The sequence below is a fragment of the Diceros bicornis genome, chromosome 10, assembly GCF_020826845.1.
Source record: "Diceros bicornis minor isolate mBicDic1 chromosome 10, mDicBic1.mat.cur, whole genome shotgun sequence".
In the NCBI taxonomy this organism is placed as follows: domain Eukaryota; kingdom Metazoa; phylum Chordata; class Mammalia; order Perissodactyla; family Rhinocerotidae; genus Diceros; species Diceros bicornis.
The window spans coordinates 83,633,766-83,648,598 of NC_080749.1; the positions used below are offsets into that span (position 1 = coordinate 83,633,766).

The 14,833-nt window shown below is 38.8% G+C and overlaps 1 protein-coding gene across 6 annotated transcripts in view; it reads left to right on the plus strand.

The window, feature by feature from the left end:
• The window catches only part of ADAM23 (ADAM metallopeptidase domain 23), a 150,479-nt gene that overhangs the window by 127,392 nt on the left and 8,254 nt on the right, over window positions 1-14,833 (plus strand). For 2 of the 6 annotated variants that reach the window (XM_058549688.1, XM_058549689.1), the window contains exon 24: window positions 506-617. In XM_058549688.1, the coding sequence (XP_058405671.1) occupies window positions 506-617 (112 nt within the window). Of the gene's footprint in view, window positions 1-505; window positions 7,523-8,253; window positions 9,214-12,301; window positions 12,393-14,833 lie in introns of those variants that run through there. The other 4 variants (XM_058549687.1, XM_058549691.1, XM_058549690.1 and 1 more) reach the window with 4 other exon arrangements.

The window sequence follows — 14,833 nt, forward strand, 5'->3', positions numbered from 1 at the left end:
AGAAGAGTAATAACGCAGGCAGGCAGGGAGGTGGGCGGGGGCTCGTTCGGCTGGGCAGTGCCCCCGATGAGCCTGCTGGTGGACGTGGTAGCCAGTGCAGTGCGCGTCCCAGCCTTTCTCTCTGGCCATGCCTCTGGAGCCCCGGACGATTAATTTCTTGCGTTAGGCATATATGTTTCTAAAGTATGTTCCTAAAAACAACTACTTCTGAAAAAACTACGTTGTCTGATAGTGCTTAAATCATGTCGACACGATTAATTAATATTTAATTTAATGTTTTCTTCCTTTTAATCTTTATTTTTCTGTAATTAACTGAAGAAAACACCATCCAACAACTCGATCTATCCGTTATTTCCCCTGTCTGGTACTCAAAACTGTGAGAGAGTTTTAAAAATTCCAAATGGTCTCTAAAGCCTCTGCCGTACCTCGGGTCTCCTTTCCGTTTATCACCATTGTTCTACAAAGCACCGTGAAAATATCCTGTCCTGTTCTCTGCTCCTCACAGGTGTGCAGTAATGAAGCCACCTGCATCTGTGACTTCACCTGGGCGGGGACAGACTGCAGCATCCGGGATCCAGTCAGGAACCTTCACCCTCCCAAGGATGAAGGACCCAAGGGTTTGTGTGATTTCGCTGTCAATCCGTTGCATACTGAATTCATTGGCGTTCTTCCAGTGGTGCCAATACAACAACTTAATCGGTTTGAAAGGAGACACACAAGAATATCTCTTTGTGCCACTAAAATGTCAAATTCATGGTACTGCAGAATTAAGGACTCTAAAATAACATATTGAAAAAGATTTTTGAATTTCCCCTTAGTGTAGAATTGAGATTAGGAAGAAGTAAGTATACCGATTTCCTTTCTTTCCTTTAAACCTCATTCTTTTTCCATAATCACAAATGTTAATCATTTCATAGTTTGTCTAAGCTCTGCCAGTTTTCTAAGAGATAAAATCCACGTGGCTGACATGACACTCTGGTCGTTCCTCAACACTGGGATCCCCCCAGAGGGAAATTGTAGTCTTTGTGCTCTGACAAATCACACCTCTGATTAGGAATTCTTCAAAGAGCTTTAATTCTTCAAAGAAAATGTGAAGGATCTGGACCTTTGTTTTAATCAGCCATTGAAAGGAGAGAAATCAGAATTTTAGAGTTAAAAGGAGCCTCAGTGGCCATCTGGAACCCCCCAAGGTGCAGGTGAGCACGCACAGACCCTGAGGTCAGATGACATGCTGTAGTGACCTGGGTGACCAGGACCCAGGGACCTGATCTCAGGCCCCTTCTCTTCTGTTACATCTTGTTATGATGTAGTCTATGTCATCATGAATATTATTATTAATATTCACTTGCTCATTATTCTTCCCATTCCCAACCCCTCATACGATTTTCAAAGATCTAGAAGTCATCAGTTGCAGTAGGCTTACGACAGCATCTCTAGCATCGTACCTGAGAAACCAAGGGATTGCTAGAATGAACACTGTACCCCAATGGCAGTGTACATCAGGTTCTTCTTTTTCATGGTGCTGTTAACAGTATTTTATAAATAACTATCATGCTGTTTTCCTGCACATAGGAAAAATATATGTGGAAATAGTGTATTTTGATTTGCTTAGTTTTGGGTGAAATCTTGTTTAAACTCTCTGAACTTTGGTATTGTCCATGTGGGAAAATATGACTTCAAAAGCGTATGAAGCTCTGTAGCCCTCAGTTCCTGAAAAGATTAGGCTGATATGAGTGGTGTGCATGTATGATATTCTGTAATAGTGGGTGTGTTAGAACACTTTTCATGCATTTGCTTAATATGCCCATGGTATTACAATTCTGTAAGAATCATAATCACACCCTCAGTCTATTTCTGTTCTCCTTCTATTTCTAAAAGGGAACAAATTCCACTTTAAATTAGTCTTTTGTTACTTTAAAACTAAAACAAAACATTCTTGGATCCACCTTCGGAAGTTAGATTTAGAAAAGATTTAGGCTCTGAGGAGAGAAGCAGAGGTTTACTCTTTCCAAATCTTCTCTCCTAGTTTGTGTGTGATTCTCTTAAAGATCTAGTCGCTGCTTTTCCTTAAGTGATGTATGAAGGCACCTGAACAGATGAGCAGAGCTAAGCTGGCCTAGACTCTTATCTGACCTTGTTAGGTAGGGACGGGGTTGTTCACTGCTGGCTCTGTCTAGTCCCCACTCCTCCCCTACCCATGCCTGGAAAACTTACATGGAGGCATGAGGTAAACAGCTGCTTTCTAAAGATGAGAATGCTCACAGCTACCTTCTGTTTGTTTTGCTCTCTTCCCATTTAATTATGTGCTATTCTACATTATCTTTTGAAGATATCCTTTTTGATCATTCAAGTAACACGTTTACTGTAGAAAAATTTTAAAATACAAGAAAGATTAAAAAGAAAATTAAAAATCATCCTTAATCCCACGACTCAGATTTATAATCAGTATAAGCATTCTGGTAAATTTCTCTCCTGTTGCATGTTTTCTGTTTTGGTTCTTAATGGAGACAATGAATTCATTAGAGTAAAGGTTCCCATTGGTTCTAAAATTGTTAAAATCTTCGTGAATCTCTAATAATCTTGATTAAATTGAAAAAAGCCATTAATTGATATAAATGAAGAGCAGTTATTATAAATTATTAGATTTTCAGAAAAGTCAAGCAATTGGTACAACTGAATAATAGCTCTATATTTATTTATTTAGATTTTTTCAGCCTCTGTAGAAAAAACTGTTATTACACTAGTAAAATGGAAAACAACAGAAATCAAAACTTTAACCCTTTGTTGTAAGTTTTATGATTTTATTTTTGATGTTCTGGTTAAAAGAAGATAATGAGAGAGACTATGTACTTTACTCCTTTTTTTATCCAGATAGCAAATTTTTATTGACTATCTACTATTTAAAAGAGAGCACATCCTCAGCACATAGTAGGCACTCCATCAATATCTCATCCCTTCCCTTTGAGAGTGTGTAAAGGAAATGGAATGCCGAGTGTTAGTGCTGATTTCAGTTTATCAGTAGCCATTTGTCGTATTGCCTTGCTGAAGAGTCACAGGTAATGAACTCAAGATGGTAAAACAATCAGTACTTTCTTGACTGTAGGTTCAGCAGCTGTGTGAGGTGCCAGGGTTTCTCTCTAACTGCATGCTCCACATTCTTTCCCAGGGTGGAATTCGTTTGGTTGGCACCTACCTTACTGAGCACAGTGTTTGGGCCCTCCCCAAATGCTTGCCGTATATATTGTGCAACACGCACAATGATCTGGCCCATCATATCCATAGATGAAGGTTTTCTGTATAGATATAGTGAGAGAGTAGGAAAAATACCTCGTTTTATTTCATTTCAATGTACTTCTTTGTTATGGAAAAAAAATTCAAGAAGCTAAATGAAAATATTGCCTTTTTTATCATGAACATTGGCATAAAAGATAAATTGTACCCACCTGCAGCCTCTTGGATCAAGACCAAATTAATAAAAAGAAAGGTGATTTCTGTGACTGTTTCCATCGATTTGAGGATGTCAGAAATGAACAGATATGTTTTGAGTATTTTTTTTTATTTCAAGTATTAAGTTCCTGGAAGAATAAAAAACCTCTCCATCTCTCCAGTAGGGACTAAAAACACTCATGAAAGTATTGCCATTGAAGTCACTCTGCACTGACTAAGGTTGTCCCCTGTTGACTCACTATTTAAAGCTAGATTATTTGCTCCAACTTCTCAAATCAAAATTATTAAAAGAGAAGAACTAGGATCTCAAAGCAAAAACCATATGAGTGAGGATTTTTTTAAAAAGATTTTCTATGATGTATTACTTCATTTTTTCTACATTGCCACTTATTTCACATATGAAGACTCTTCTGGTTCTCTTCTCTCAACTTGTTTCCTCTGAACTCACTGGAAGAAATTATTTTGGTTTGTTCTACAAGGGGAGAATATGTTTGAACTCTGTTTAAAAGACCTAGAATTCCCACCTGCTGTAGGGAGAGCCAGGTCAAGTGCCTGGAATGTTTGTTGATTTGTAGACATCTTTACCTGGTGCTTGTTGTGGAATACAGTGGAACTTTTCTCATTGGATGGTTTGCATCACCATTTTAGGAGGAAAAAGAAGAAATGGGAACCTATCAAATGTTTTCATTGATATGGAAGATCAGAAACTGTTCCTAGGAAGCTGTGGTCAGACCCTTATGACCATAGTCATCAAATGAGAGATAGAAGGGCCTTAGTGGCAGTTCAGTCCAGACCCGCTGTTGTACAAATGAGAAAACTAACTTAATTATCAGGGTTAACAGCTAGTTAGGGGCAGAGCCAAGAATAAAATGTAGATCACTTGGTCTTGAGCCTAAAGCTTTCCCTGGTATTGCGCATTGCCTCATTTGAGGCTGAGTATTCAGTTATTCTGCTGGTTCTTAAAGCACAATAATAAGCAGAAAGGGTGAAATAATAACCAAGTAATGATGAAGCTTATTAGCTGATCCATTACTTCTCAAAGGAAGTGTTATATTATTCACATTTAGTATTTTGAGAACCATAATTTCTAAGTCTTAATGCCTTGAGGAGTATTAGTTTACCTTTGCCTATATCTTTTTGATGACTTCCTTTGTGAGTGCGCAATTCTGTGATTTTGTAGTTCGGATGATTAAATATGAGATGTTATGATTATCATATATGATTATGCTCGTGTATAATTAGGTATCACCGAGGTATTTTTCTCACTAACAATGGCCTCATCAATAACTTAAGAATTTACCAAGTTTAAAACATTTTTCACGCACTGTGAGTTTATTTTGTTTGAGTTCAGAAAACTTCCATTGACAGTGTAAACTGACTGAAATAATATTTCTATATGAAATAATTTATTTTTCATCCTTTTAGACATTTGTCCCAATGTGTCCAAAAATGAACTTAAAATGTTGGGGTTTTTTCATGGAAAAGAGTAAGGAGATATGATTGTATGTCTAACATATTGAAATATGAAGCTAGATAAAATATCTGTTTGTAATGCCAATATTATACTCTAAAGTATAAAGAGTATATTTAGTATTTATTTCTCATCTTAAATTTTAGCAAAATGATAAACCCCGGCAGCAAGAACTTTGGTCCATAGAGCACAAATGATGCTTTTGAAGAATGAGTGATGCAGGCTTGTAGCTCCTTCTAGCTCCTTGGAATCCCATGGACAAAATAAGGCGCCTTTCTGTTTTAGAAACTCTAAAAGTAAGAAAAGAAAAGGAAAAAAACACCACTAATATTCAAAAACACAGTTTCAGAATGTCTGAAAGCATGACTTGTTTGTGGAAGAATTCTACGTATAAAATAGAAATTCTTAAGAAAAGGAGAAAATTCACAGTTTGCATCTTAATATTCTATACTTCTCAAAAATTCTACTTTTAGCACAGATGACCCTAGATAGCAGAGACCAAGACTAAAAATAATAATAATAAACCAACGAACAACAGAAATAAAGAGGAAAACATACTGCCAGGTAATAACCAGTTTCCACAATCAAGTATTAATGGAAAGTAAGTGTGTCAAAGAGTTAGGGAGCAAAGTTAAGTTTCTCATATGAGGATTGTATTATTTGCTAGAATCTTGAAGAGTTCTATCATCAGGTTCGGTAGGATGAAAAGAAAAATAAGATATATTGTCACACCCCTAGCGTAGTTCCTGGAACAAAAAAGGCATTTAGTAGATAACAAATGAACGAGTGAACAATTACAGTTACATGATGATAAATTAGTACAGAAGTGAAACCAGAGCGTAGGCCCCCAAAGGTCCAGGGAATTATTTCAATGAGAAGATAAATTCTTTGTAGCTGCGAAGAGCAGCTGGAACCTCAGTTTTCAAATACGTCCCCTGTAAAAATCCACCCTCCTGTGAGCCACTCCATTAATCCATGTCAGTTTGAAAACAGATGGAGTCACTACCTCCTGGAAGAGATAACCCTGTTAGGTATCACGCTAAAGAATCAGCTGGATTTTACATCTATTTTCAGTAAACCAGAATTGACAGTAGTAGAGGGAGGGAGAACGAGGAGAGGAGAGGACACTTTTGAAAAACTCTTGTCCCACTTAGTTTTATCTTGCTTTGGTGTTGAAAGCACTTATCAATTAAGAATTTGGAGATTATTATTCTTGCTCAGTGAGTATTTCAGACTCTATCTGTTTGTCTTGACTACACATTTGAAGCATCTGTGGAAATGTCTTGTTCCTCTGGTTGTGTTTCTAACACCTGCATGGTGGATCGCCTAATTCTCTTGATTCCTCAGTGAGAAATTACACCCGCAGCAAATACAAAAGACTTTTTAAATTGTTATTTTTATTTATCATTCCATACAGTTACTATAATTTTTTTAAATTAGCAAGTACTCATTTAGCATCACATTTACAGGAGTGTGTGTGTGTTTCCTATAATTTAGCATATATGGCTTTTATGAAAATTGAAGAGGTACTAGGACTCTTGTGTATTTGGGCTTTGAGAGCCAATGCCTAAAATTTAAGCAAAAAATATGTGTGTATAACAAAATGTATCCTAGTTAATTTAGTGTTCTGAAAGCAATGATTTTCTAAGGTGTTAAAGAAATGAGGCCTTACATCTGGAATATCTTTCATCCCAGTATTTGCCTCCATGATTTGGACTCTGAACCACAGTTTTGGTTATTTTGAATTATAACATCTTTTCATATTTGGAAAACATTACCACCACTGCATACGTTGGTCTTGCCTCCTTTCCTTCAGTGCTCTCAGTAGACTTCCTCTGTTTTCTGTTGTGTCCCCATCTTTTTTTGTTTTTAAAAACAACTCAGGTTGTGCTTAGTTAGTGATAAAACTAGAACCTCTCACTTGTGTTATTTGCCCTGTGATGAAATGAAGTAATTGTGCTCACCAGGGTTAGAGATCAAGATTCTCTCTGGGAGAATATTTACTAAAAAGGTCGACAAGCCCAATAGTAAGCCTTAAACAATTGTGACTCCGAGTTGTGGTCTCTGTCTTGCTTCAGTGTCTCCCAGCACACAGTCTGTGTGAATGCAGCCTTGTTGAGGCTGATCTCTGTTTCTGTTGGTAAAGTGTTTGAAGCCAGTACTGGATTCACATAGAAACATGAGATGAAGTGCATGGATGTCCACGGGCTTGTGTGCAGACACAGACACACAGACGTGCTCAGCCCTGTATAACCTGCCTTCCACTTCAGCACTAAACTTCATCTTGCCTGTGCAGGGAGGACCCTGGGGACCTGTGCTCATGCCGCCCCCTTTGCAGCACATGACCGGGTGTGCCCGGGTTGAGTGTCTCCCTTGGTAGTCTGCCTTTGGGTGGTCTGAAGCAATTTGTACAGTTTCCCAGAGACCCCAACTTTCTCTCCATGCGTAGTTTATACACTGGAGATGATAAACAAAAAATTAAGTGTCCAAATACCGTGATAGAAACCCAAACATTTCAGAGTTATTTGAAATATACGTTTCCAGGTAAAATAACTTTCCAGGTAAAAATGCATTTAATTTTAAAGATACTCTGTTTTAAATTTGTAAAGATTTTAACAAAATTGAATGATAAGTTTGAATTTTAAAAAGATATAGCTTCTTAGGCATATTTTACAGTTTAAGAAGTTTATAAAAAGTATATTAATGATTTAGGGCCTGGCCCCGTGGCCAAATGGTTCAAGTTCCTTGCGCTCCACTTCTGCGGCTTGGGTTCACAGGTTTGGATCCTGGGCATGGACCTACTCCACTCACCAGCCATGCTGAGGCAATGTGACCCATATACAAAAAATAGAGGAAGATTGGCACAGCTGTTAGCTCAGGGCTAATCTTCCTCAAGCAAAAAAAAAAAAAAAGAAGGATGGGCAGCAGATGTTAGCTCAGGTCGAGTCTTCCTCTGCAAAAAGAAAAAAAGTATACTAATGATTTGTAACTTCTATAATAAAAATCCAGATTTACTGTTATGCAATTTCAATTATATTTTAATTTTACCTCACTCCTTGTAGGACCTATAACTCAAATTGGATTATTTAAGGGTTTAAAAGTATTTGTAAGAGATTATATTTTTAAGTAGGGTTTGTGGAGTTTGAAGATAAATTCAGAATTATCCTCAAATACTTGCGATGTGTATGTAGATCTTAATTTCAAATCTTAAAGCAAAGATCTCAATATTTAACTGACTTTCAAGGCATTTCCTGAATAGGTGATTTTGTATGTTAGTGAAATCAGTGTGTAATTAATGTCCTTTGTTAAAAAATCTCCGTTTTCCCTCCGCACAGTGAACATGGCCACAAGCAGGCTAATAGGTGCTGTGGCGGGCACCATTCTGGCCCTGGGGGTGATTTTTGGAGGCACAGGGTGGGGAATAGAGTAAGCATCATTGTGAGTTTCAGAGTGTTTCTGTTTGGTTCCTGGGGTGTGAGCTGACCCCTGGCCCCTGACCTCCTGTGTCTTGTCTCTGCCGTGTTTCCTGTGGTCGTGCAACTTGTGGTGTGATTTGGATGTGTTTGTGTCATGTGGCCTTCTCGTGCAGTGAGGAACCTTCTCCTGTCTGGAACAATGTGGGGCATAAAATAACGTTGGGGTGCTTATGATGTCTTCACAATGAAAGCAGCAGTCCAAAACCTTCCATTGCTCCTCTGCTTGTAAAAGCAATTTTAAGATACAGATCATTTTTTTTTTTTTTACTATTTATTGGCAAAAATTCTTTTATTATGTTTTATTAGGATTCTTATAGTGAATTTAATCTTCACCAGTCAAATAGACCACATATATAATTAGAAATTATCAACAGTGGTAGCTCCTTTTAAAGATAATCTGAGTGATAGTCATTAATATTTTCTCCATTTATTGAGTGACATAGGAGGCTTCAGCTTAGTTTTTTTTTTTTTAAAAGAAGATATTTTGGATAATGCCTTTATTTTTTTCTTATAAAATAGGTTAATAATTCAAATTTGAAGTTTACATAAATATTTGGGAACAAGGAGCATTAAGAATGAAAAGATATTTAATCCAAACCTGCAAAACCTTCGGTGAACAGTTGCAAATTATCTGGTGGGTTTGTCTTAAAAATAGCCAGTGTACGAATAAATGTATTTTATGCCACTTGCCCCTACAGAAGTGCAGCTCTCCTGTGCCTGTATTTAGGTTGCTCTGTCCTTGATCCGCATCCTCAGAATAGCTGCCAGTTCTCCGTTGGATAGTGCTTTTATGAGATTGTTAATCTGTACGCTCAAAGATTATCATGATCTGGAGCATTTACAAATGACAGAAGCACAGCTTCACAGGCTGTCTTTTCTATTCACTGTGGTGGTGGTAACATTTCACAGTGACCCAGGAATGAGTTACTAATATCTTCAGGCATCACCAGATACCCTCTACTCAACCAGCCCAAACACAGGCATGTTGCTAATCTCACACGTTCCTCCTTAGTCCCATTGGTTGCAGCACACAGATGCTCTTCTTGTGTTCTGGGTCAGGGAGACCCAGGCACCAAAATAGCATTAAGCGAGGAGCAGATCCCTAGGTCACACTCGTGTTGAAGATTGCCTGAGCCTCATCTCCCCGAATTGAAGGGCTTAGACTGGACTTGGGTGTTCTAACTCACATCCCATCAGTGTGGACCACGAAGCTAGTTAGCCCAGGGGAAGCTAGAAATACAGGAAGAAATGTTTCTTTCTCCTTACTTGTTAGAAGAAAAAGCACATAACAGAGGTCAAATATTTAGAGAAAACAAGAACTTTGCCCTGTAAAATTTCACCTGGGGCTGTTGGCTGGATGATATACAGAAGTAACATTCCTTTTCCAGGGGAAATTCTATATATACATTTATGTGAAGTTCCTCCTTGAAGAAAGGTAGTTTTCTAAAAATCATCCCAATTCCATTTTTTATGTTATTGATTGGCCGTAACTGTGGTGTGCCACAGTGTCCTAACTGAAGGGACGAGTTTCAACGAGTCCCCTGTGAGTCTCAGCGTAGGCAGAGCCGCGGCCGCTGTTGTAAAGCGTAGTCCTTGTCACCAGCATTCCTTTCGTCCCTCCCTCCCAACGTTGGCGGTTTGTGGCTATTTCTGGTTGTGACAGGTAAGTCTGTGTGAGTGTTCGTATACTTTTCCTAAAAAAGATTTGTTATTATCATTCTTGGTTTATGTACTGTTTTTGTCTATTAATTTACTGAGGTTTTACTTTGAATTCTAAATTTTGCCATAATTGCTAAAAAAGTAAATATAGTTTTTTAAAAATAAAATCCACATAAAGTACAATATAGATTGTTGTAACACTTCCTTGTGTAACTGATAGTGTGATATTCTTTTCGTCACTAAAGATCCATGGACAGAGGTCATTTTTCTTGTTTTGTTTGTTTGGCTTTTATTTCTCCTTCTTAGTTTATAATTGTAAATTTGGAACCATTTCTCATGGCTTATATATTGACTCTGATCCCAGCCTCTGTCTTCTGAGCTAGTAGAGTGTAAACCATGTCTAAAGCATAGAGTATGTACATGGTGATATAAATATATTTTAAGTGTTTGTTTCAAAATTTTATTCCCTATTAAAATGTGGGAGGAAGTCCATGCAGATGGAATCCCGTTACATCAGAGCAGGTTAGCGAACTTTCTGTGAAGGGCCAGGTGGGAAGTGGTGTGGCTCTGCAGGTCCTGGGAATCTGTCACAGCCTTGTGGGAAGCAGCTTTGAGCGGCATGTACCTGAATGAGCGGAGCCATGTTCCAGGAACATTTCTCTGCAAAACAGACAGTGGGGCCAGACTTGGCCTGTGGGCTCTGGTTTGCTAACCCTGGATTCACAGCATGACCTTGGAGACAGACAGATCTGTGTTCAAATCTGCCTCTGTCCTTATGAAGCTCTAAAGCCTCTATTCCGTCACTTAAACAGGGAGAGTCATGTTCCTACATCATGTGGTTTTTGTGGGGATCAAATGAGATAATATTTGGTGGGTGCTTAGCACCGCACCTGGCACGTGGGAAGTGCTCCATCTACAGTCGCCAACCTGCTGCTATTATGTATTATTATTGGTGTCTCTAAAGCCTCTGAGATTTATGTTCTGTAGAACCTCAGGGGTTAGTCCCAAGCCCAGGAGCCTGAAGAGACCACATCCCCATCCCGCGGCAGCTGCCCTCCACTCTGCACTCACGCCCACGGCGCTGGGCAGTCTCGGAGTAAACTCGTACACCGCACACAGTTTCAGTGCCGCTGGAAGTGGCATCTGTTGATGTACGCGGCTGAGGGCACTGATGTGAGCAGAAAAGAGAACTTTTTACACAGAAACGAATGTATACACAAACCTGAGAATTTTAGAGGAACTACCAAAATTGGCCTTGTGACTTCTGGAACAGGGATGTATAGTTAGGACCAAAGCATTGTGCTGTTAGGGGCGCTGGACCTGCGTCCTGAGAAGGGCGATATTTAAAATAATTCTTGTGTTAGGTTAATGTTGCTTATGTTTACAAACAGTGAGCTCAGATATTTTCCCCGTGCATGGAGAGAATGTCCTGTAGCACGTGTCAGCTCTTGACTGATAGAAACTCCACTCTGTATTTTCTTCCTGGCTGTCCTTTCTGCTCCCTTCTTTTTTCATATTTCCGAGCCTCAAGTTTCAAATGGGAACCTCAAAGATGGTCTCCATTGAACCTAAGGAATATTTTTTCCATTTCCTCAAAACTACCCAATTGAGTTTTATGCTTCCTTTATAGCTTGCCTTTGGACCCCCATCTTACTGCTTAAACACCGTACGGGTCCGTACAGTGAAGAAATCTGTCTTTGAGAGCAAAGCTTCAGAGTCAGATCTTTATTGGTAACCTTCTGACTTCTAGATTTTCACTGTCTCCAAGGAGGGGATAAAAAATTTAGCATTCAGACAACTTTGTGTGCTGCTGCTTGAAAGAGCACTTGAGTAGAATATGTTTCCTTCTTTTCATGCTCTCTTTGCCAGTCAGATTGAACTAAGTCTGATCCAGCTGTGTCTTTACGTGTTCTTCTACTTGTTTGATTCATGGTACTGGGAAAGGGGAGGAGGAGAAGACGGGCCATGACAGCAGTGGGGGCATATTTGCTTCAAATTCTGCAAAAGGTGAATGTAATGGAACTTAATTGTTGATGGTGCAGAAACCTTAGATTTACAGGCATACAAGTCTAAGCAGTACCTGTCCACAGCATCTAAAGTGCCATTAAGCTAATAAATGAAGGCGACTTAAGTGTTCAGGGATCTGTCACACAGGGTATTGACTTGCTGAAACCGCTTATCTGCTTTCCTTTGTGCTAACGAAGATGGTTGGCTCATACGACTTTCCTCCCATGATCCTTTGTCGCAGGTCCTAGTGCCACCAATCTCATAATAGGCTCCATCGCTGGTGCCATCCTGGTAGCAGCTATCGTCCTTGGGGGCACAGGATGGGGATTTAAGTAAGCAATGCCGCATGTCTTCTTCTCAGTGGCTCTGGCTCTTCTCTTTTCTGCTTACATAACCAAGTTTTGAGTTCCTGCTACAAGATTTCAAGTTTTAACAGTAAAACTGCTAAAAATAAATATTTTTATTCAGAAATGGGTTAGAAAAGAAGCAGCATGGAACCTCAAATATCATCTTCAGGCAAGTGGAAAAACATGAAATGTAGAAGGAATTCACTTGCACTACTTTAAGGAGAACAACGTAGAAGTTCTTCAGTAGAAGACATTCCAGCTTTTAGGAGCAAGTGTTTTGAGATACATTTATTTATACACAGATAATTGAGGAAAATATGTAGTTGGAAATAGGTGGATATAAATTCCTCCTGTTTAAAACTGGTTTATATTCCCTTGACATTTTGAAGTTTTCACAACCTAAGTAACCATTTGGTCATTATTTTCCACGTGTAACATATTATGTGTAGCTTTGTGATTTGAAAAGCTTCAGATTGAAAAAATATTTTCCTTAATTCTCTAAGCTACTGAATTCGTTTCACCTTGGCATTTGAAATCTGGCTTTCTAACACTTAATATTTTCCAATTAACTGTTAATATTGACAGGTATACCCGGTGTGTTTTCATAGGGACCTTCTAGTTTGCATTGTACATTGATCACTGAACTAAGTGTGTTTAAATAGACAAGCCAGATAATCACAAATAAACCTTAATTATGGTCAAAATTTTTCAACCTGCTTTATCCAGTTTGGATGTTTCCATGCCTCAGATTCGTTGGATAATTGCTTTTTATGTCTTTTCATGCTGTGATGACTTGATTATTATGATTTGCAGATCAGACCCCCTGTTCCAAATACTCCTTGTGATAAATTCAGTTTCAACCAGATCTACAGAAACAAATGTAAATGGGAAACAAGACCATTACCCAAATTCAAAACCCGCTTTGCCTCCATCTGGTTATTCGATAGAGGAAGTTTTTGACCTGGACTATCTGAGTAATTGCCTTAATCATGAACTTTGTTTTCTTTTACATTTGGGATCCTGAATTCGTTATATTTAAACCAGCTAAAACGTTATTATTAGAAACTGATTATGAAAGAAAAACAACCAGAAAATTATTTAAATAAATTCAACATTTTCTGCTAATTTTGTTATCATATTAAGATCTAATGAGTAAGCCTACAAGTTTTTGAGTGGCCTCAACTTGGAAAGGTGTTATCAAAAGGTACTTCTTTCCTACAGATATTTATAAACTTGAACTTGTTTAGTGAAATGGTAATTTTGGCGCCAGTGTGTTTTCACAAGCACACACACACGATGGGCTGCTCACAGTGGAGTCTCTTGTCCTGGTGTTCACAGGACGTCGCTCAGATAATGTCGCTCATGTGGCGCCTCACAAAAAGTCACGTTTTCACTTGGGCTGACCTAATTCCAACAAAAGCTTTTCTAAGTGCCTCATTGCTACATAACTGTCGTTCCGTGATCTGTTTTCATGTTATAATGCCCCCGTGAACTTTTTCATGAATATGCCTCAGGAAAAGTAAATGTGGCTCGTGCCCACGCTTACGCCTCCTTGGCGTTAGGCAACCTCCATTTCAAAGGCCTGGAAAACAGTCTGCTGTGCATCATGGCCATCCAGCAACCCGCAGTGACAAATGTCCCACAGCGGCATTTGGAGATGAGAGCACTGTTCTGTAGCAGGACCTCAAAACAGTGGCCTGGCCTAGCTCACAGCTTGACTTGCATGTTTCTTTGGGGAAAAATGGAAAAGCCTTTATCACTGTGTATATAACTGGATTAGGCCCGTATAGATTATTCATATCTGAGAGAGATGTCTAATCATCAGAAGAACAGGAAAAAAGTTGGGGGGGAGACAGACACTTAGTGAGGAGAGAAACAGCCTTTGTGGGGATTGCTGTGCAGGCGCGTGTACCGCTGAGCTGTCGAGCCCCCTCCCGTGCCCTATGGCCCTGATCATTACCCTAAAGGAAACCATCGTGGGAGGCACACAGGAGTGTGAAGTAAATATTTTTATGTCCTGAAACAAAGAAAAATGAAGACAAAATAATTCTTGGACGTGTACCTTGAGCAGTTTAAATGTGGAGAAGCTGCTGCTCTTGGTGCTAACAAGTGGTTGCTACGTGAGGATCTTAATTTACTTTAGATTTTAGCAGTAGCAATGTGGTTGGTACTAAACCTTAAGTAGCTACTTCTACCTTGCAATAGAATGCTTTGGGTGCTGGGTGATAAAGTTTAGATTTTCCCACCACTTGGGCAGTATTGGAGATTATGAGTCTAGAGATGATTTGGAAGTATAATTATTTGCTAATTGAACTGAAACTTTGAGTTTTTCATTGACTTCAATGTAGATACAAAAGAGGTTCCTTTAGCTTCAGAAATGGAAAATAGTTTGTAAAAAAATATTGCTCTAAATACCTTTATTGGAA